The sequence below is a fragment of the Oreochromis niloticus genome, linkage group LG2 (genome assembly GCF_001858045.2).
Source record: "Oreochromis niloticus isolate F11D_XX linkage group LG2, O_niloticus_UMD_NMBU, whole genome shotgun sequence".
Taxonomy (NCBI): Eukaryota; Metazoa; Chordata; class Actinopteri; order Cichliformes; family Cichlidae; genus Oreochromis; species Oreochromis niloticus.
This window is the reverse complement of record NC_031966.2, coordinates 3,438,164-3,459,888: the sequence shown is the minus strand read 5'-3', so window position 1 is coordinate 3,459,888 and position 21,725 is coordinate 3,438,164. Positions and strand designations below refer to the sequence as shown.

Below are 21,725 nucleotides of genomic sequence, written 5' to 3'. Positions count from 1 at the left end.
GAGCAAGAGGAGTGCCCGCCATCGAGAGAGGGGCTCAGCAGGCCGGAGTAGCGCGCACAGCCATCGGAGGTCGGCGGGCGGGAGGAATCCGATCAGTCTACGCAGGGGGTCAGTGTGCAGGGTCCACGTCCTGCGCGCCCTCCACGCCGTCCACGTCCTGCGCGCCCTCCACGCCGTCCACGTCCTGCGCGCCGTCCACGCCGTCCACGTCCTGCGCGCCCTCCACGCCGTCCACGTCCTGCGCGCCGTTCACGTCCAGCGCGCCCTCCACGCCGTCCACGTCCAGCGCGCCGGGCGTCATGGGCTGTTCTACTCTGTCGCCCGCCAGAGCTGCAACACTACTGCTACCGGATCCGTGGCCGCCCGCCGGAGCTGCAGCGCCGCAACCATTGGACGCCTGGCAGGCCACCAGAGATGCAGCACCGCCGCCACTGGATCAGTGGCAGGCCCCCAGAACTGTTTCGTCGCTGCTGCTGGACCCATGGCCGTCCGCCGGAGATCCAGCGTTTCCACCGATGGACTGAAGGTAGGCCTCCTGAATGGTCGTCGGCCTCTGCCTATCCATAGCAGGTTTCACCTGTTTTGCTGTCCACCGGGTCAGCCACCAGAACTATGTTTGCTGCCATTAGGGCGGGGGGTTGGCCTGATGAACTGAGTTTTTTCGTTTTTGTTGTGTAGTGGTGTGGTTCGGAGGGGTTTTGGGGCCCTCCGTCCTGGCCCCCGCCGCCCGCCCTGGGGTGGTTTTCCTGTTTTTTGCTTTTTGTTTTGGGTCGTCGGGAGCCGACCCTTAGAGGGGGGGTACTGTCACGGACCCGGCTCTGGAGGACTCGGGGGTCCGTGAGCAGTTATGGACTGTTGTTGTTATTATTATGATTATGATTTAGGGGCTGTGTCGTCTACTGTTCGGTCCACAGTTGAATGTGTAGTGTGTGTTTGCGTGTGGGTTTGCGTCTCCCTCTCTCTCTCCGGTCCTCGGGCTGTTTACAGAAGTGCACGCCGTGGGAGAGGCGTGTCCTGGCGACTGTCGTCATTGGGAGTCCCTCTTCACTGTTACCGGCCCTCCTGCAGCTGATTACCTGACCAGCTGTTGGTAATCATCCCTCCCGGCTGGAGAGAGGTATTTAACCTGGACTCGCGGCGACAGTCGACGTGGGATTATTACTCCTGACTGGTATAGTCTGTGCTAGACGTGTGAGCTTGGTATTTGGCTAGCGTGTGTGGCTAATTGTAGATTGTCCTTCTTCCTCCAGGAAAGTCGAGCGAAGAAGCGAGTTGGGGAGCACACACACTAGGGGAGCTACTGCACGGGACGCACTGGGAGCAAGGGACGAGCACCATTGGCAAATTGCATCTCTGAGTTAATTGTTGGACTTACCTGTCTATTCACTGTAAATAAAGTGCACCGTGGCATCGCAGAGTCCCGCGTTTTGGGTCCTACTTCCCTCATCCCCGCGGTCTGCGTGGCAGACTGTGACACTGCTAACAAACAAAAATGCTGTGTTTGTTTCTCAGAGCTCACCATCAGTTCAGAAATATTTCGCTTGTGTTTTCGGTTATTGTTAAAATTCTTTGGATGCTGCACAGCTGGGACTACAACTCTCAAACTCTCCAAGATAAAGATGATTCATGACTGCAGATTTCAATAAGAAATTTTCAGTGAAGGATGTCCTCCTGCAGGTGCTGTCTTACAGCTTAAATTACCTACAAGCACCTCCTATGCCAGAGAGCGTTTTGTGTGAGTAGGTGTTCACATTATATTCACTGTTGCACATCCTTCATGTATCGCGTATCCTTCTGATCTGAGCAAACATATGAAACCAGACATGAATAAAGGTCATTTATTGCCAGCTGTGCCTCACCTACCACACATAATCACACATCCCCTCCCTGCTGCACCTCTTCAGCCTAACGTGACACAGCAAAGAAGGAAAATCACACATTTGACCTTGTGTTTGCTGGATGTGGGCTGGTGGGGACACTGATGCATCAACACATTGTGCCACAATAGTGTAGACTGATAAATTGACACTGAAAAGCCAGTAAGCATAGCCACCCATCTACAATGACTCTCAAGGATTAGATTTGCAGTCGGCTCAGTCTGGGCATTAAAGCATTCTTTAATGCTCAGACTGAGAAGAGATGCCATTAGTCTGGACTAAAAGAGACAGAACTATATGTCTTCCTATATATTTTTAAATGAAGTTCTCTGTCAGTACTTTTATGTGTACTTCACCGACTTCTTTCTCTCTTTCCTGTTTTCATAGATTCACTGCGTTCTTGCAGGCTGAAATTATCTTATTGAGTCAAGCTTCAATAAAACTGAAATGCATTCCCTTCAAATAGCTCTGCTCTGTAAACACATTTTTCTACCTATTTTATCTGCAATCGTTCAGGCACACCTGAAAAGGCTGATCTCATACGAACCAGTCAGCAATGTGAAAAAAAAAACAGTGCCAAGATTTCTGCCACTATGAACAGTGATTTTCTTTTGTTGTTGTTTAGTGGATTAAAAACACTTCAATACAACTATTCATCTTTAAAAATATTTTCTCATATTTCTTTAATGAAAATGAAAAATATCAATTGCTAGCTGCTGCAGCTTTAGCATCAGTGCCAGGTGAAAATCACTTCAGTGACACAAATACTTTATATCTCCTGCTATTGACGTAAGTGAAGCACAAAAACCAAACCAAGTGATGTGCAACACGAACATCACTGAAGTCACTATTCCATGACCATTCAAATTAAAAGTTGTACCTTATCACTGAAACCAAAACATTTCAAAATGTCCATGTTTCACTCTGAAGCTGTGTCAGGTCTTGTGTGTGGAGGCGTGGAAGAGATGACCCAAACGCTGGACTCACGGTGCAGAAATGATGAGGGTTTATTGGGAGCAGGTGAACGAACAAAGCAGGAACGGTAGGAGTGACTGGCTGACTGAATAACTGAGAACTAACGGGAACAACAACATAACATCAATGACACGACAAAGACCAGGAGAGAACTGAGGACTTAAATATGCTGGCTGAATAATGACTGATAGGTGAGTGAACAGCTGAACATAAAGAACTACTGATAAATGGGAAGAGGGCTGAACATAATGAACACAGACCAAGGTTAACACAATAAAACAGGAAGTGGAACCGGCAGTAGAGAAACGGTGAACGTGAACTGAAAATACTGGGTCAACGACCCAGAAACCCTGACAGTACCCCCCCCTCTTCAAAGGGCGGCACCCGACGGCCAAAAGAAAGAAAACCAGAACAGGGCGGGCGGAGGGGGCCCAGGACGGAGGGACGGAGTCCAAAACAAAGACAGTTCCGGTGGGCGGCCACGTGGCCAGTGGCTGAGCTGGAACAGTTCCGGTGGGCGGCCACGTGGCCAGTGGCTGAGCTGGAACAGTTCCGGTGGGCGGCAGCGAGGAAGACGGCGGTGGCCACTGAGAAGATCCGGTGGGCGGCCGCGAGGAAGACGGCGGCGGCCACTGAGAAGGTCCGGTGGGTGGCCGCGAGGAAGACGGCGGCGGCCACTGAGAAGGTCCGGTGGGCGGCCGCGAGGAAGACGGCGGCGGCGTCCAGAACGTGGCTTGGGCGACGGCATGGCAGCCGCAGGACCAGGCGAGGCTAACGCAGAGGCAGAAGCTGGACTGTGCGAAGCCGAGGCTGGACCAGGCGAAGCAGAAGCCGAGGCCGAGGCTGGACCAGGCGACGGCATGGAAGCCGGCGGTGACGGAGCAACAGCTTCGGAGGCTGGGCCAGTAGGCGCGGAGGCCTCTGGCTGGAGACAGGCTGGGCCAGTAGGCGCGGAGGCCTCTGGCTGGAGACAGGCTGGGCCAGTAGGCGAGGAGGCCTCTGGCTGGAGACAGGCTGGGCCAGTAGGCGAGGAGGCCTCTGGCTGGAGACAGGCTGGGCCAGCGGGTGCGGAAACCCTGGCAGAGGAGCGGGAGAGCTCACAGCTGGCTCTGAATGCTGTGGCTTCGGGTCCGGGAACTGAAATGGATGGTGAATGAGTGACTGGACTACAGAAGACTGGACTACAGAAGGTGAGAGAACGGGTGACTGAACTACAGGGTGCTGGATGACAGACTGAACTGACTGGACTAGCTGGAGGACGGGCGACTGGATGACAGACTGGACAGGCTGGAGAGGACAAGACTGGAGGACAGGAGACTGAGCTATAGGGGCCTGAGGAACAGGAGACTGAGCTATAGGGGCCTGAGCTATAGGGGCCTGAGGAACAGGAGACTGAGCTACGGGGGCCTGGAGGACAGGAGCAGACTGGACTACAGGTGACTGGACAGGAACAGACTGGGGAGCAGGCGAGTGAACTGACTGAACTGGAAGCTGAACAGCAGGCAAGTGAACTGACTGGAGTGGAGGCTGAACAGCAGGCGAGTGAAATGACTGGAGTGGAGATGCTAAGGGACGAACAGAGGGGGGTGTGGCTGACGACGGAGCTGAGGCGAGTGTGGCTAATGGCTGAGCTACAGACTGAGCTAGTGACGGAGATAAAGCTACAGCCTGGGCTAGTAAAGCTGGTGCCTGAGCAGGAGAAACCTCAGCTAGCCTAACCAGGGATAGTGCAAGGGCGTGAAAGGCTGGATCAGGAGGTGGATGAAGTGGTGGACTGACGGGCGGAGAGGCTAACTCTTCTGAGCCCTTGGGGAGGTCAGGCTGAGTTCTGGCTGCCCTCAGCCTGGGCGCTGGGACAGGCACGGGAGGTGGCTGGACACCAGTCACCCCCACCCGAGAAACAGGAGCGGGTGTGGAGGTAGACTGGGTCGCAGCTGCCCTCCTCCTGGTAGCTGGCACTGGTGTGGGTGTAGGCTGGGCCCTAGTCATCTGAGGAAGTGAAACGGCTGAAGAGGAAGGCCGAATCTGGGCCACCGTGCTGGTAGGAAATGGCTGAGTGATGGGTGTGAAAATAGTGACTGGGTGTGTGATGCTGGCGGGTTTATCAGGGATTGTTCTGGTCTTTCTGCCACCACTATTTACAGTCTTTGAGGATGCAGAGCAGAAAAAAATCTTCCCAGTCCACAGAATCCTCCAGGAGGGAAACATCCCATGAATCAGAGATGGGTTTATTAATGGTTTTAAGTGGAGGATCAAATGAGGAGGGTGGAAAACAGTCACTGGAGCTCACCAGCGGGAGTTGCTGAAAACAGTCCATTTTAGGGCGGCGTGTGCGCCGCTTTCTCCGTGAAGAGGAAGCGGCCGGGGTAAACAACGAAGCCTCTGGCGCGGTCGCCTCTGTTGAGCCGAGGTGGGAGGCGTAGCCGCTGTGCCATGGCGAGGTTGGAGGTTCGGTGAATGAGGCGGCGGGTGTGGGAGCGAGGAGCGGAGAGGCGAGAGAGGAAGCGGCCGCAGTGCGGCGTGAAACGTCCACTCTCCGCGGCGAATGATCCGGTGCAGGTGAGGCAGCAGGTGGGGGAACGCGGCGTCTCCGAGGCCCGCCCAGAGCCAGGCGAGTTCCCTCGAAGATCTGCTCTCGCTCCGCGAAGAGCCGCTGTTTCTCCTTGAGCTTCTCCATCCAAATGGAGAGCGCTGCCTCCTGCCGCTCAAAAAGGTCCGAGTCCGCTGGGTCAAAAGCGGGTCGTGTCATTCTGTCAGGTCTTGTGTGTGGAGGCGTGGAAGAGATGACCCAAACGCTGGACTCACGGTGCAGAAATGATGAGGGTTTATTGGGAGCAGGTGAACGAACAAAGCAGGAACGGTAGGAGTGACTGGCTGACTGAATAACTGAGAACTAACGGGAACAACAACATAACATCAATGACACGACAAAGACCAGGAGAGAACTGAGGACTTAAATATGCTGGCTGAATAATGACTGATAGGTGAGTGAACAGCTGAACATAAAGAACTACTGATAAATGGGAAGAGGGCTGAACATAATGAACACAGACCAAGGTTAACACAATAAAACAGGAAGTGGAACCAGCAGTAGAGAAACGGTGAACGTGAACTGAAAATACTGGGTCAACGACCCAGAAACCCTGACAAGCTGGTTTGCATCTCACTCTTTATAGTTTCTCAACCACTCCACTCAATCGATTACACATTTTTCCCTAGTGACTAGTGATTGCATGGGTTCTCTAACCTGTTCATCCTTCTCATCTAGGACAGCTCAAAATCAAACACTGTAGTTTTCACCAGGTTTTACATATGTGAGATGATAAAGAGTCTCATAGTTTCCTGGAACAGACTCCATTATATTTCTTAATTCCTTTCTCACTCATACATTTCTGAAGCCCAATATAGTCTTTTCAAAACTGAAGGTTTTAGGAAATTGACTTTTTTGTTGCAGTGGTTAACTAACCAAATTAAGTATTTTAAACCATCCAAATAATGACATGGATCATTAGGATTATAGGCATGGGTACGGTTTTAAAGGGACCATTTAATGATCCCTTGAGAATATCTCCTCTGGGGGGGGATTAAATGGCTCCCGGAGCTTTACATTTCAGCAGTTACTTACATAACGACATAAGTTTACGATATATAAATATATTAATGATAATCACTTTGGAGTTTCTCTATTGTACCCATGTGATGTTTAATTAGAAAAGGAGCTGTTGTAGCTATTTATTATTCAGCGTTTTATTACAAAAGATCTGCTTTCACATCAACTTCTTTCTCTGTCCTCACCATTTCTGTCTCCACTCTTTATTTCCTTTGTTTTGGATTCTGACATTTCATTTTCCTGCCTGTGTGAAAACACTACAAATTGTATTAGCTTTGTGCTCGTCTGTTTTCTAAGCACACACCGCGGCTGCTCTGCCACATGGAGCGTGCCGCTGCTCTCATCTTGAACATTTTGCGGCAATAATGAATTAAGCTTAAGAACCAAAGTGCAGTTTTACAGCTAGATGGTCCAACATGTCCTTTCACAAATGTGTTATAAAAGTCAGAAATAAACTTTATCACTCAGAATTTTATCAAGCTAAAGTATCACTCAACACAAGGGCTCTTAAACTGCTTCTAGCCAGGGATCCAAATGAAATTCAGCCTGGGACCAAAAGAAAAATATGATTCTGTCACCATGGCACTCTGTCTCATTACAATTTATTAGCTCTCGCATCATGTGGGAGCCCTGCTGAAACTACAGCTTAGGCAGACAATTACAAGCTTTTACAATGGGTGAGCAGGAGTAGGAGTTTCAATTTAAATGCATTGAATTGTACAACAACTTCAAAACACAATATATCTCTTCAATAATTAAATTATGGATTTAAAACAACAGAAAAAGAAAACACAAGGTGTTTTTTTATGATTATGGATATGTTCAGTTTTTACTGGTGCTTCAGTTTTTATTACTAGAGAGACAGTACATCACAAATATCTCATATGTTTTCAGTTTAAAGGAACAGGTGACTTTGAAACCCACAGCATATGATTCACATCATTTCCATTAAACCATTCAGTGAGTCACGGTGGTTTTCTCTGACCCTAACCCCCAATCAGATGAGTAGTGACATGTTTAGCCGCATGTGCTCTTTAAACAGCTCGCTGTCTGAGTGGGAGTTTTGCTCTGTGTGATATCACTGAATGTTTTTCCTTCACTCATCTCATTTCAAGATTACTGTATTTATTACTGTGATTACTGTGGCTCCTATATCCTTTCTCTGCTCTCTTTCCTTTCACCCTCAACTGGTTTCTTCCTGTTAAAAGAGAGTTTTTCCTTCCCACTGTTGCCAAATGTTTGCTCACACGGGGTCGTATTATTGTTGGTGTTTCTTTCTAATATTCTAGGGTCTTTACCTTACAATACACACCACCTTGAGGTGATTGCTGTTGTGAATTGGTGCTACATAAATAAAACAAGATTTTGTCAGTATGACAGAGGACATCCCCTTCAAACTAGATTTGATAATAACATAAAATTATTCCTAACAAAAACCTGGTCTTGATTTTCTTACCCTTCCCCTTCCTGTAAATGTCATGGTTTCAAGAGTTTTTTGAGGATTTGCGAAAAGAAGAAACAGGCAAATGCGGTGACGATGCATTTTTTTGTTTACTCATATTAAATTTATCTTTGTGTGTGATCATCCAGTTCATTTAACCAGTGTGCTCGAGTACAATTAAACGTATCATGCACTGGACCACTTGAAAAGATGAACCCAGGTGCAGTTCAGCTGGCCTCTATGCCCAGGAACACAAGTTCAACGCTACCTTGAGGACAGTTGCATCTGTGAAACTGAACTGCAAACTGTAAATATGTAAGGCTTGTGAGGCAACAATGTTTAGTCACTAAAACCAACCCCAATTAAACCAGAAAACAAATAAAACCACAAACTTCATCCTCCTTTGTGAGAACGCCTTTCAAATCTGTGTGTGCATGAGAGGAGATGCTCAGGATAAAGGACAAACAGAAAGAAGGGCAACTGATTAAAATATAGGACGAAAAAGAAAAAGTGAAGTCCAGTCAGACCCAGAATGTGCAGTGTGAGTGCAGGCTTTTACAGCATTAATGTAAAGTATTAATATTTGGTGCTCAGACTCTGACCTCATCTCTCCAACCTGACTACAGCAGGGAATGGTGGATAGGGCCTCTTCCTACCCACTGTATATAATGTACATTTTCAAGTGCTCACCAACAGTATGTTCACCTGGGGTCATTGCATGCTATTTTACATTTTTTCGGTTTTCCATAGCGTTAATTTTTCAATCGCATTGTGTTTCAATTTAAAGTATATGTCTATATATATTACATCAAAAATGAGAATATGTTCCCTACAAATATTCCATCCTATATACATTTTAGTACAGATGCTATATATGTACTAATACATATATGGCCAAAGTTTCTAATAATCAGGTCAGCATATGTGCAAGCAATATATGTGAGCCAAAAGCTCAGGCATCTCATTTCCACAGTTTGCTCTGTATGTGATAGTGGGTATCCCATTAAGATCAGCTAAACCATTTTGGCTCGTCACACAGAAGTCCCACCCACCTGCTGACCACAACTTCTGTTTTTAGAGCCCAGCCAATGATAAGAGAGTGGAAAAGGGAGAAGAGCCCTAAAGCAGCTTATTATAAACTGTGAGTCATGCAAAGCTACTCTAGAGTCCAGGAATAAAAATACAGAGTTGAAAATTAACATAACAGGTCCACTTTATTACTAGATTTCTGTAATCGATTCAATTACAATTCACAAGGTCCCGATTCGATTCAGTTGTGACTGCAACAGTCATAAATATCATATTCTGATCATTTATCAGTACATATCCATATTTCTATATCTATGTATAACAACAAAGCTGACACTTGTGAGACTTCATCAGAGGTGTAAGCATTACAGCAGACGCCTTTGTGTCAAAGTAACTGAGGATAAAACACCTGGCCTGGCTTTTTGTAGCAGATAACTGCCCTAAAAATATTCTGCAGTAGATCAAACCATGAACCCAGTGAAGCAGTGCAAAGTTACAGAGGTCTGATTACAGACACAGTGTTTTGCAATTTGGCGTCATTTAAAAAGTTTAAAATTTCTTTGGTATTGAACAGCAGAAATGAGACTTTCTCGTCGGATGTCATTAAAACAAAAAAAAAAAAACAGGTTCCGACAGCGCTACACAGAGGTAGACTGGTGCGTAATAAGCAAGCGAATAATGCAGAAAACTGAGATTTGAGATGGGAAACTGTTCTTGAAGTACACTGAGAGCGAGAGAGAGCTGTGCAGGAAGTGTGATTTTATTGTGGTGGAAGCAAAATGGCAAAAGTAAGAGGGAATTAATGACGATGTTTATCAAATGTGAAGCATAGTTGGGATCTTGAATGACAAAACCTGCAGCACCAGAATATGTGAGATGTCGGCTTTCAGCCCGACGGCGTGTCCATGTATGTGCCGACGAGTGAACGATCTGCGCTTTGTGTTTACATCTTTGTGCAGAATCCGTTTACCTGCTCTCGTTTACTGTTTTAGCTGTTTGGTGGTTGTTGAAATAGTTTTGTGAGCTTTCACCTGACACTCTGACTTTTCGGGCAAAATATATTGAATCAGGATTTAATGAATCGATATTCAAGCTGAAATCCATTTTAATTGGAAAATCGATTTTTTAAGTCAACCCCTATTTATTACCAATATTCTGCATCAGCAGTCCATCAAAACTAAAATTTCCCAACAAAAGTCAAGAGTGTGTATCTATTTCAACTGGACAACATTGTTAACACTTTAGACGTGAGAGTTGTTTAGAGAAAAATATGTTTTGTTTTGGTTTGGTTTTTTTGGTATGGTAGAGTCCTTCTCTTTTAGAAGTCATTCTTTTGATACATTTCTGAAACCTGTGACAGTCACAGAGTAAATCCCCACACAGCACCACATTCACAGGCATATGTCAAAACCATTAAAACAGCAATCCTTCAGTCTGTCTTCTCAACAAATCATTTTCATCCGTCTGTTTCTGTACCACATCAGACAACTCCCTCACTCCCATTTCTCATCTCATCCATTTCAACATTTCTTCTGCTTGACCCCGCACTTTTTGTTGTGCCCCCACACCACACCGACTGTGAGGACTTAATATAAGTATGTTTACTCTGAGGCAAACAGTAAAAATATGTAAACTCTCTACCTAGACTAAGCAATGAAGATTTGGTTTTTTTTGTTGCCCTGTTGCATATAATCTGCATTACTCTTAAGGCCTGGTAGCGACACAAACGGTTCATGTTCATCTACACAATCTATTTGGAACAGCAGCTATACAGACCATGAATTACTGAGTATCTCAGTGACCAGAAATCAGTTTTTGCCAGGTATGGAGAGAAAAATACCAGTGCATTAAACTAACCTGTGCTCAGATTTTATGAATTTAAAGTACAACACACTGCCTGGTTGAGAAAACTAAAACAAATTATTGCTGCACAGTAGTTGCAGAAAAATAGACAGACAGGCATTGTGAGGTTGTCATTTATTTATTACCATTATGGAGGTACTTTATTTTCTGCTAAATGAGTGTAAATGTTTTTCAATAAAGAGAGACAGAGTAAAACTGATAAATATGTAGTGTTGTAGAGCTTAAGTAATATATTATTTAGTTTGTTAGTTTCCCCAATAATGGTCAGAGATTGGACAGGACTCTGGTTGTGGTAATTCTGGAGTAGATGGTAAACAAAGACTGTGAAAAGACTTTATGTGGATAAAGTGGTCCTGGAAAGGTTATAAGAATGAGATACTAAAGGGGAGAAAGCCAAAAAAGCATTAAGGTAGTGAGGAACTAGTATCGGAGAACTTTTCAGATAAGGCGGCCAAGAAGAGAACTGAATAGAAATGATGATGGCAGAATGAGTGGCATCATGGGAAAGTAGAAGTGACAAAAAGACTGGAACAGAAGGAATAGCCTAAACATCCAGGACTGCAGGTCGATGAACACTGGTTCTCCTTATATAACAAGTGCAAAGGGTCATTTTAATATCCTTTTGACCACCCACATACATGCAAGCAAAGCAGGTTTAACCATCTTAGATATATGTCTGGAACCATGACCGCAATGTGCCTTAGAACGTTACAAAGCTTGCAGTCTGTCGAGTATGATCAGATGTATCTAAATGTTTCAGAAGTGGCAGTTCAGCCTGATAAAACACCCCTGATTGAAAGAATCCTGGAAAGTGTTCCCTTCCAATTACAGTGTGGTATAGAGCATTTAATATTAGGGTTCAGTTGGAAATGATCACTGTATACAGGATAATCCTTTAATTATAGTCTGCCTATCCCTCAGCTTTGACAGTCTCAGCTTTAAAGCAGCTATCTTGAGATGCTGACAGCTGTCATTCCCCAATCAGACAGTTGCTTTGAATGTTAATAGTCCATTAAATGGATATTATCAGATGACATCAATCAAATATGCTTCAGATCAGGAAAAGTGACCCTACCAGTAGGGTCATAATTGATAATGGACAAAAAGTAACCCCTCATAGGTGTAGGTGTGTTTTGCAGTTTTTTAAATAAATTCATGTAGTCATACAAAAAAATTAAAATGATCCTTTCATATTTATAGTAATGAAGTATCTTTGGTGCATATAACTAACCAAACATCAACTGAAAATAAAACTCAAAAAACTCCAAAGTTCCACACTGTGCATGAACCCTAGTCTCCTGGGTAAATGTTCAGAAGATGATTTATGGAACCAATCATCCCAATGTCCAGTGCTAACTATTGCGTCTCTTTTTTGTCGCAAGCACTCAAATATGAATGCTCTTTTTCACCACCACTATTTAATAAAGTGATCGTTGTCTACTGAGTTGCTACTGGAGGAGTCCCCTATTTGCATGTGGGGTTCCTGACCCCTATTTACAACATTTTGGATGGTGCATCATATCCATGCAACCTTACTGAACCTCATTCACCTTCAGTTTCATTTGACCAATGTGCAAGGGGATACAAGTATACCCAATGCCTTTCCTCCAGGTCAGCTCTAGTTTTTGCCCCTCACCAAAAGATTGGTGAGGGGCCTTGAAAGTCGGCAATTGGATCACCAGGGTCTATGTCAACTGGCACTGAACCCCTATAGCACCGGGTGGTGGGCCGAAGTTATTCATTCAAGCTGCTCCTGGGTGGGGCCCATGTACTAACGTCTGGCCGCCTGGTATTCCCCCTTGAGTCCCCCTCTCAGCAGGATAACTTTATACCTTGTTTACTTTCTGTTTATGGGTGCTTTCCAAAATGCTATTTGTCTGACATCTCAAACAGGTCAGACAAATAGCAGGGAGACCCTATCAAGTCCAAATTGCCCCTGACAATACAGCTCCTGGGATCATAAGTGCACACAAACCCTGCCATCATGGTAAGGTGGCGATTAAGGCAGACTAAATTGCATCCTGATGTAAGAACTGCTTCGATATTGTTCAGCTTTTTCTTGATGGGCATACTGGGTTAAAAACACTTTAATTGCTCTTTAAGTCTCTCCTGATTAAAGTAATTGCAGTGATTTCATCAAATTAATTCTACAATTTGAAATGCTGATGAAACTAGACCCATAATATGCCTATTTAGGTCCGGGGCCTATTTAGGTTTATTATTTGCCCATTCACAAAGATTTCTGCAGGCTCTCTAGTGTTACCATAGTTTACCCTGCTTTGCCCTCTGTTTTCGTTTTCTCTCTCCAACACACCCACACATTCACGCTTCGGGTACAGTTGTCTTCAGTGGCCTGTGATTGAGTTGACAAATGTGCTGTGGAAAAGCACTGACAATATATACCCACCTGGTCTCATGGTGAAACCTGCAGGCTTTTCTATCCAGCACTCCTTCACCCCATCAATCAAAGCCGAAATGTGAGGTGGCTATCATTCTCAGTAAAAAATAAACAAAGAAAAGGCTGGCTCACTGACATCATCATGTGCATCACTCTCTATCATCATTTTCCTCACTGATGCTATTAGGTGATATATTTAGATTGCAGGTGGGTCTCAGTGAGGATTAACTTTAAATATATACTTGTGAAATATCCTACCGCTTCTACAGCAGCTGTCTTTACAGCCGATGCTCTTTTTTTTTCCAATTCATGGAACATAACCAGAGCTGGACCAGTCCTGTCAGACTCAGACATGGAGAAAATCATCCTCACCTTTGTGTCTTCACGCCTGGCCTGCTGTCACAGCCTGTTGACAGTCCTCAGGCAGGCTGCAGTAAGGCCACTGCACCAGCTGAGAATGCTGCCTGCAGGCTTCACCACAGCTCCCACATCACTCCCTTCCTGATTCTACTTTCACAGGAATGAGTTAGATAACCCTTCACAAATCACATATCAGTCACGCCATGGGGTTGCTCCAAGTTCTATACAGGAGTACCAATTATGCACCTTTAACCTGAGGTCATCTAAGGACGGCTTTCTCTATTTATTCTCAAATCAAAAGAAGATTTAATTTTTTTGTGTGAAAGAAAGAAAATTTTAAGCAAAAAAAAAAAAAAACTGGCTGAGTTTAATCTAATGTTAACTATCCTATCCACCTAATATTTTCAATCTTTCAGATGAACTGCATATGAAAGATGGGCATAGCTTCAAAGTCTACCTTGTGACTGACATATTGCTATTCTATGATGGTGACGTGTTCGTCAGGTTCTCAGACAGATCCACCCTTTGGTTTCAAAACACAAAGACAGTGACAACAAAAGCAATCAGCTCGTGCTGCTTGGACCTCAGGTTGACTACTTGTGCTAAAAAGTTGCCTACATATTTGTATAAAATCCATAACTTGTACCTTGCATCTTTCTTTAAAAGGCCAATTATTTTCACAGTGGTGGACTGTTGCCTGATAGCAAAAAAGTCAGCTGGGCCTTTTTGTGTAGAGTTTGCCTGTTCTTCTTGTGCATGCCAAACATGCATGTTAGCTTAACTGATCATTCTACTTTAACCACAGATGTGAAGAAAATAAAGTGCTCTATGAATGTATGCTAAAAAATATGTCTTGTGATCTGAAGCGCTGTATAAATGAAAGTACATTACACTGAAGTAAAGATTTGTCACTGGAATTTCCAGACTGGTCTCCATTAAGGAACAAACCACAGGAGTACAAATAAGTACACTCTGCAAACGGTACAATGCTGGTATGTCAGAGGGTAATGCTCCAGTGAAAAGCCATTTTACCCTGAAAAGCATAAGCTAGCTTTTCTAACATGAAAGTGCTTGAAGGATTTGGGGAAGTAAGTTTTATGTTACTGGACTTCACAAATACTTGATGAGTGAAAAAAAATAGAGCAACATATAGGTGCATATAATGTACTACTACACTGTTTAGCATAATTAAAGGCACACTTTGAAAACACATCAGATCTCAATGGGGAAAAAATCCTACTGGAATCTATATTGATGTGACTTTGTAATGTGTTAGGAACAAAAGGATGCCGCATCATTATGTAGAAATAAAACTAAGTAGTTTGTATGGCCCCAACGTGCTTCTGTGCATGCCTGACAACATCAGTGCATGATCCGAATAAGCCAACAGATGGTGAGATTTCCTTCCAGATCTGGACCAAGGCATCACAGAGCTCCTGGACAGTCTGATGTACAACCTGGCGACATTGGATAGACTGAAACATAATGTCCCAGGGGTGTTCTGTTGGATTTAAGTCAGTCGAGCATGGGTGCCAATCAGTGCTATTAATTCTTACATCCTCCAGGAATTGTTTGAATACTCTTGTCACATGAATCCCGGAATTGTTGTGCGTCAGGAGGAACCCAGAACTCACTGCACCAGCAATGGTCTGACAGTGGGTCCAAGGATTTCATCCTGATACCTAATGGCAATCAGGATGCTGTTGCCTATAGAGGTCTGTGCATCCCTTCATGGATATGCCTCCCAGGACCAACCCTGATCCACCACCAAACCAGACATGCTGCATGATGTTAAAGGCAGATGTTAAAACATTTCACATCTGTCACATGTGCTCAGAGTAAACCTGCTGTCATGTGTGAAAAGCACAGGACACTAGTGGTGGACCTGTCAATTCTGGTATTCTATGGCAAATGCCAGTCAGGCTCCACAATGCCAGGCAGTGAGTACAGGGCCCACTGGGGGACGTAGGGCTCTCGGGAAGTCTGTGCCAAAAGGAACAGGATGAACGAAAATGAAACAAAGGACCAGACAAAGGTCCTGCTGATGGGTTAAGGACATTCTACGGCCATGTTCGGCACTCCGGGAGTTAAAAAACAAAACAAAAACAAAGGGGAAGAAAAGAAAAGAAGGGGAAGAAAGAATGGCAGTGGTCACCCACCTGTAAAAGCATTCCTGTTTTGGCGGTTGTTCATTACGTTTATTTTATGTTAATTGGTGTTAATTTCATTAACACCAAAGTAACTGAAACTGATTAACAGCCCCTCTACTATATAACTGAACAGATCAATATCCCAGAAGTTTCACTTGCTTGATGCTGTACTCTGATTAAAAATTGTTCCTTTAAATGTTTTTTATTAATCTCTAATGGGCTCTGTTAATTAGAATAATTTTCAATTTTGATCTGAGTTTACTTCTTCCTGACATTAATAGCATCTCTTTATAGTAAAGGGGTGTGTGAACATGAAAGCGACATATGACAAAAGAAAAGTGACAGTGAGAAAATCATGAGACACATGGAGATTGTAAAGAGGCCTTTCCTGCCTCCTAGTGGTGTCATGGGTAACATATACATATATTCAAAAAAGAGACAAAATGATTTCTGTAATTCAGTTTCTGTATTACTGCATTTACAATTTTTGCACGTTTTGCAGGTATACACCATCACTGCATTTGTATTTTCTGCAGTGCAGGTAAGAATGCACTGAAATGCACTTTAAATTTTTACAATTGTGGCTTTTAAGTGATATTGTGTAACAGCTTCCAGTTTGAACTTACTTTGAAAAGTAATTTTAAACTTTAGAGCGCAGAGCCCCCCCCCTATCCCAAACTTCCATTTCTAAAACCACACACACACACACACACTGATAAACTTATAGCATCCCTTTTTTCTAGCTAAAACTTTCTCCTTGTTTGCAGAGACAGACATTCACATTCACTTTGGGAAAAGATTAGTCGGAGTCAATGGAAAAAGAAAAGACGTATCGTTTTGCGGGCTGCTGGTTGCCTTCTCAGCCCGTGTGTGTGTGTGTGTGTGTGTGTGTGTGTGTTGACTGTGTAGGTGACGTAACGGCCCCATGGGCTCCTTCCTCTCTCTCTCAAACACACACGAACGCAGTCGGGCAGCAGCAGCAGCAGCAGCAGACGCTCAGTGCTGCTCTCAGTGTGCGGAGCGGAGGAGGAGGACAGCACAGGCTGTAGTTATGTCTCAGCTCCGGGAACATTTCTCTCCTCTACTTCTCTTTCTATCACAGCGCTGCTTTTTCTCCTTTTTTCTTTCTGCGAACTCACTTTTGCCCTCCTCTTTTCTTTAAAGGGGAAAACGAAGAAAAAGAAAGAAGGATATAAGGACGGCCAGGCGTGCATCATGGTGCGTCTTTGCGCAATTTTTCTGGATCTTTTTTTAAGTAATTTTTTTCTGCCTGGACTATAATGAAGCGCCTCTTCTGCGTGGAGTGGAAGCGAGGCAGCGTTTCGCGGCCACTGTCTCCCTGTGAATATTTGGCTGCAGCTGCTGCTGATTTGCGTGAAGCCGCTGAATAAATCGGAGCTCTCTTAAAGGAAAAAGAGGGTAGCTGTAAGCGGCTTTTTTTTTTCTCTCTGCCTCTGACAATGTGCCAAGTTCATCCAACAAGCAGGATTCCGGCGATTCGCAGTGGTTTGTGTCTATTGCTTGTCAAGGATTGATTACATTTGTGGGAGATTTAAAACAGTTTTTGGAATTCATCGTGAAGGTCAACGGAAAGATTTGCGCATCCCCTGTGCGTCACGGTCCCATTTTTTATACCAAATAACGGCGGTGCGCCTTTTCCCCCCGCGCGCCTCTGAGCTTGTATGAGCGCGTGTTTGTGTCCGTGTGAGCGCCTCTACCTCCTTTTTTCTCCCCTCTGTCCCTACAGTGAGGACTCACTCCCAGTTTTTTTTCTTTTTTTCCCCACCCCCATATCTTCTATCCGAGGCTCGTGCGGCAAACTTAAATGCTGGATCTATATTTCAGCGACCTTTCCTGGCTGTAAAAATGCTGAGCGGCGTCCTCTTGCTGAGCGTCCTCACGGTCACCAGCCTGTCACCGTCCGAAACGGAGAGCCGCAAAACTTCAGCCTCCAAAGATATCTGCAAGACACGCTGCGCCTGCGAAGAGCGAGAGAACATCCTGAACATCAACTGCGAGAATAAAGGATTTACCACCGTCAGCCAGTTTCAGGCGCCTCCCAATAAAATCTCCCAGCTTTTTCTGAATGGAAACTTCCTGTCACGGCTCAGCGCAAATGAGTTCGTCAATTACGGCAATGTCACCTCGCTGCATCTGGGGAATAACGGCTTGCAGGAGATCCGACCGGGCGCTTTTAACGGGCTCCGCTTCCTGAAGCGGCTCCACTTGAACAACAATAACTTGGAGGTGATTAAAGAGGACACGTTTGCAGGATTGGAGAGTTTGGAGTATTTACAGGCAGATTATAATTATATCAGTGCTATCGAGCCGGGCTCTTTCAGTAAGCTGAACAAGCTCAAAGTGTTGATCCTCAACGACAACCTGCTGTTGTCTCTGCCTCCTAATATCTTCCGTTTTGTGCTCCTCACGCATTTGGATTTACGTGGTAACCGACTGAAGATGCTGCCCTTTGCAGGGGTCCTGGAGCACATAGGCGGCATCATGGAGATTCAGCTAGAGGAGAACCCGTGGAACTGCACCTGTGATCTAATCCCCCTCAAATCCTGGCTGGACACCATCTCTGTGTTTGTGGGAGACATAGTGTGCGAGACGCCATTCAGGCTGCACGGCAAAGACATCACACAGCTCATAAAGCAGGATCTGTGCCCCCGCAGGAACGCAGGGGAGCGTGTTCACCCTGCCTCCGACTCTCATTTTCCAGGGGCCCTGGCCCCGACCTACCACCCTGGTATTATCACCCCCACCCGAGCCCCAAAAGCTTCTCGCCCTCCCAAAATGCGCTACAGACCTACCCCTCGCCTCTCAAAGGACAAACACGTCTTTGGGCCCATAATGGTTTACCAAACACGTTCCCCTGTGCCCATGCTGTGTCCTAGCGTGTGCGTTTGCACGTCACAAAACCCAGACAGTGGACTGAACATCAATTGCCAAGAGCGGAAGTTACACAACATTACTGAGCTTCACCCCAAGCCCTCCTACCCAAAGAAACTCCACCTCACTGGTAACTATTTACAAATGATTTACAGAACTGATCTGACTGAGTACAGCTCGCTGGAGCTGCTGCATTTAGGGAATAACAGGATAGCAGTGATTCAAGAAGGAGCTTTTGAGAATCTCACAAACCTCAGACGGTTATATCTCAATGGGAATTATATTGAATCACTCTCTCAGTCTCTCTTCGCTGGTCTGCAGTCTCTCCAGTATCTCTACTTGGAATATAACATCATCAAGGAAATTTTACCACAAACATTTAACTCACTTCACAACCTTCAGCTGCTGTTTCTCAACAACAACCTGCTGCGATCGCTCCCTGACAATGTGTTCGGGGGCACCATGCTAACAAGACTCAACCTGCGGAATAATCATTTCTCCTACCTTCCGGTTCGCGGTGTTCTAGACCAGCTGTCTGCGTTCATTCAGATCGACCTGCAAGAGAACCCCTGGGACTGCACCTGTGACATCGTTGCCCTTAAAAACTGGATGGAACTGTCCAGCACCAGCGTGGTAGTTAATGAAATCACCTGTGATTCCCCCTCGAAGCATGCAGGGCGCCTGTTGCGCTCCCTTCGCAATGAGGCCATTTGCCCTGAGCCCAGCGAGGTGCCCCCACTGCAGCAGGCATCCCCTACAAAGGCTCCCACATTAATAAGCCCTCGCACTGAAGCCCCAACCCCCTCTTCCTCTTCTTCTTCTCCCTCTTCTTCCCCGTCTTCTTCTTTCAGCTCAATCAGCCCCACTGAATCCCGCCTCCACACCCCTGAGTTACACCCCGAGGTCCCCCTTTCAGTCCTCATACTTGGGCTCCTTGTGGTTTTCATCTTGTCTGTCTGCTTTGGTGCTGGCCTCTTTGTTTTTGTTCTAAAACGGCGCAAAGGGGTCGAACACATCCCCACAGGTGCTAACAACTTAGATCTCAACTCTTTCCAAGTGCAGTATGGCTCCTACGCTCCTGAACCAACCCAAGACAAAAGCTCTGAAAGCCACGTTTATAACTACATCCCCCCGCCCGTGGGCTCCATGTGCCAAAACCCCATTTACATGCAGAAGGATGGCGAACAGGTGGCTTATTACCGCAACCTGAAGGAGCTCAGCTTTGGGCCTCTGGACACAAAGAAGGACGACATCCTCAACCGCAGCCCAGGGGCCTACACCATCAGCACAGTGGATTTTATTGATAAATCTCCAAATTCATGTGGCTTGGTCACCCCGGAGCCTCCTGAGATGTTGTATCAGAACTTAGGGGAAAGGCCCAACAAAGAGCTCCCCACAGCGGCAGGCATCCCTCCGTTCACCTACAACTTTTGCACTCTGCCTAAGAGACCTTGCATCGTGCCCCCCTACGAGGCTGCCACAGCACGGAGGCACATCAGCAACCAGGACAGGGTAAACAAAACTGTGCTGTATGGCACCCCAAGGAAATACTTTGGGCCCGAACACCATTCTAAAAATGAACTCCTGCTCCCTGGGAAGCTAAAAGCAGAACCCGACTACCTGGAGGTTCTGGAGAAACAGACTGCCATGAGCCAACTGTAAGATAGCGACAACGGCCGCATTCGTAATAATCACGCTGTTACTGTAATAATAGCCCTCTCTATATATCTATCTTATCTATCTGTGTTCAATCCTACATGACGGACTGGAAGTGAACAGAAGCCTCTGATGATCTTTTTTTTCTCTCTCTCTTTTCTTCTCTCTTTTTTTTCTTTCCAAGATGTATAAAAGAAATATAAGAAGTATATTATTATGCAGGTCTATTTTTTTCTCCTGGAAGGTATAAATTATTTCTTCATTTTTGGAAAAAGGAAATTCTAAAAAAAGAAAAAGACTTTGATGAGAGCAGGTATCCAAAATGGGCAGGACTGTGTACAAAAACTGTATTTTATTTTCCCAGTGACAAAGACAAGAAGAGTTATTCTTTGTAGAAGAGGATTGACATTCCTGTACATATTTAGCCTACACAGATAAATGGTGAGTGTTAAAACCATCAAAGAAAACCTTTTCAACACCCGACAAATGGCGAAATCATACGATACTTATCCCAGAAAGTGCCTTTGCACTCAACTATTTTAGCAACGATGCTCTCTGCAAACTGGAAATGTCCTTTTTTCTTTTTCAAAGTGCTGTATTTTAAAGAAATCTTTATGTAAAATAGAAGATTTATTTGTCTGTTTCAAAAGAAAAAAAAGAAAAAAATGAACTCGAGACTGGGTGTGAAGTTATATGTTGGTTCCTGACAGGGAAGACCATATTATTTTGCTATGTGTCTTTGGAGATGTACAACTTCTAGACAACATTGTATGCTATAGGGGAGCAATACAGTGTGGCAAAGCAGCGCAATTAAATTTTCACTGAAGCACTTTGTCAAGATCCTGAGCTGGGAGTGAATTTTGTTTCCACTGTGCATGATTATTTTTGGATGTGGCGGTACGCTGTGCCGACTGCTGTGTGTGTGTGTGTGTGGTTACAGCCAAAGAAAATGAAAATAGAGCCTGCCTGCAGCTCCTCCTCCTCCTCTCTCACTCACTCTGTCTGTAATGAAATGTGATGGGCCCTCTAATGATTGACGAGATTTCTTTTTTCTTTTTTTTCCTTTTCTCCTGCAGCTGAAAGATATTCGCTGCGTTCTTACCAAGCAGCAGATGTCCGTGAATGTCGGTTTCTGCTCAGTCATCATTTGCTTATCTAGGGAGTTTACAGAGGTGTTGGCGAGTCATGTCCAAGCCATTTTTTAATTTTTATTTTTCTTGACTGTCTGACCAGATTTAGCCCAAAGATCTACATGTGTTTCTGGTTCTGGGTTCAGGTTTGCTGGCTGTCTTGCAGATGTACTGAAGTGGAAAACTGGCTAATCATGTCTAAGGCTGTCAGACTATAATCCTTACTGAAAGGGTCAGGATTATAACCTTGATATCAGAAGACTGAAGAACTGAATATGGTTGAAAAGTAAAATGGGAAAAGTCGTCATTGTAAAACAAAGCTTGGATTAATTCTTTCAACCTGA

At 45.2% G+C, this 21,725-nt stretch overlaps 1 protein-coding gene and 1 long non-coding RNA gene across 2 annotated transcripts; both read left to right on the top strand.

Moving 5' to 3' along the window:
- Window positions 1-873: 873 nt before the first annotated feature.
- LOC102076493 (uncharacterized) lies at window positions 874-1,417 on the top strand. The gene is made up of 2 exons (XR_266916.4): window positions 874-1,171; window positions 1,251-1,417. It is a non-coding gene; the product is annotated as an uncharacterized LOC102076493 (long non-coding RNA).
- A 15,243-nt stretch (window positions 1,418-16,660) lies between these two features.
- Window positions 16,661-21,089, top strand: slitrk2 (SLIT and NTRK-like family, member 2). The gene has a single exon (XM_005458218.4). The coding sequence runs from the start codon at window positions 17,570-17,572 to the stop codon at window positions 20,255-20,257; it is 2,688 nt and encodes an 895-aa protein (XP_005458275.1). The 5' UTR covers window positions 16,661-17,569; the 3' UTR covers window positions 20,258-21,089.
- The last annotated feature ends 636 nt before the right edge of the window (window positions 21,090-21,725 follow it).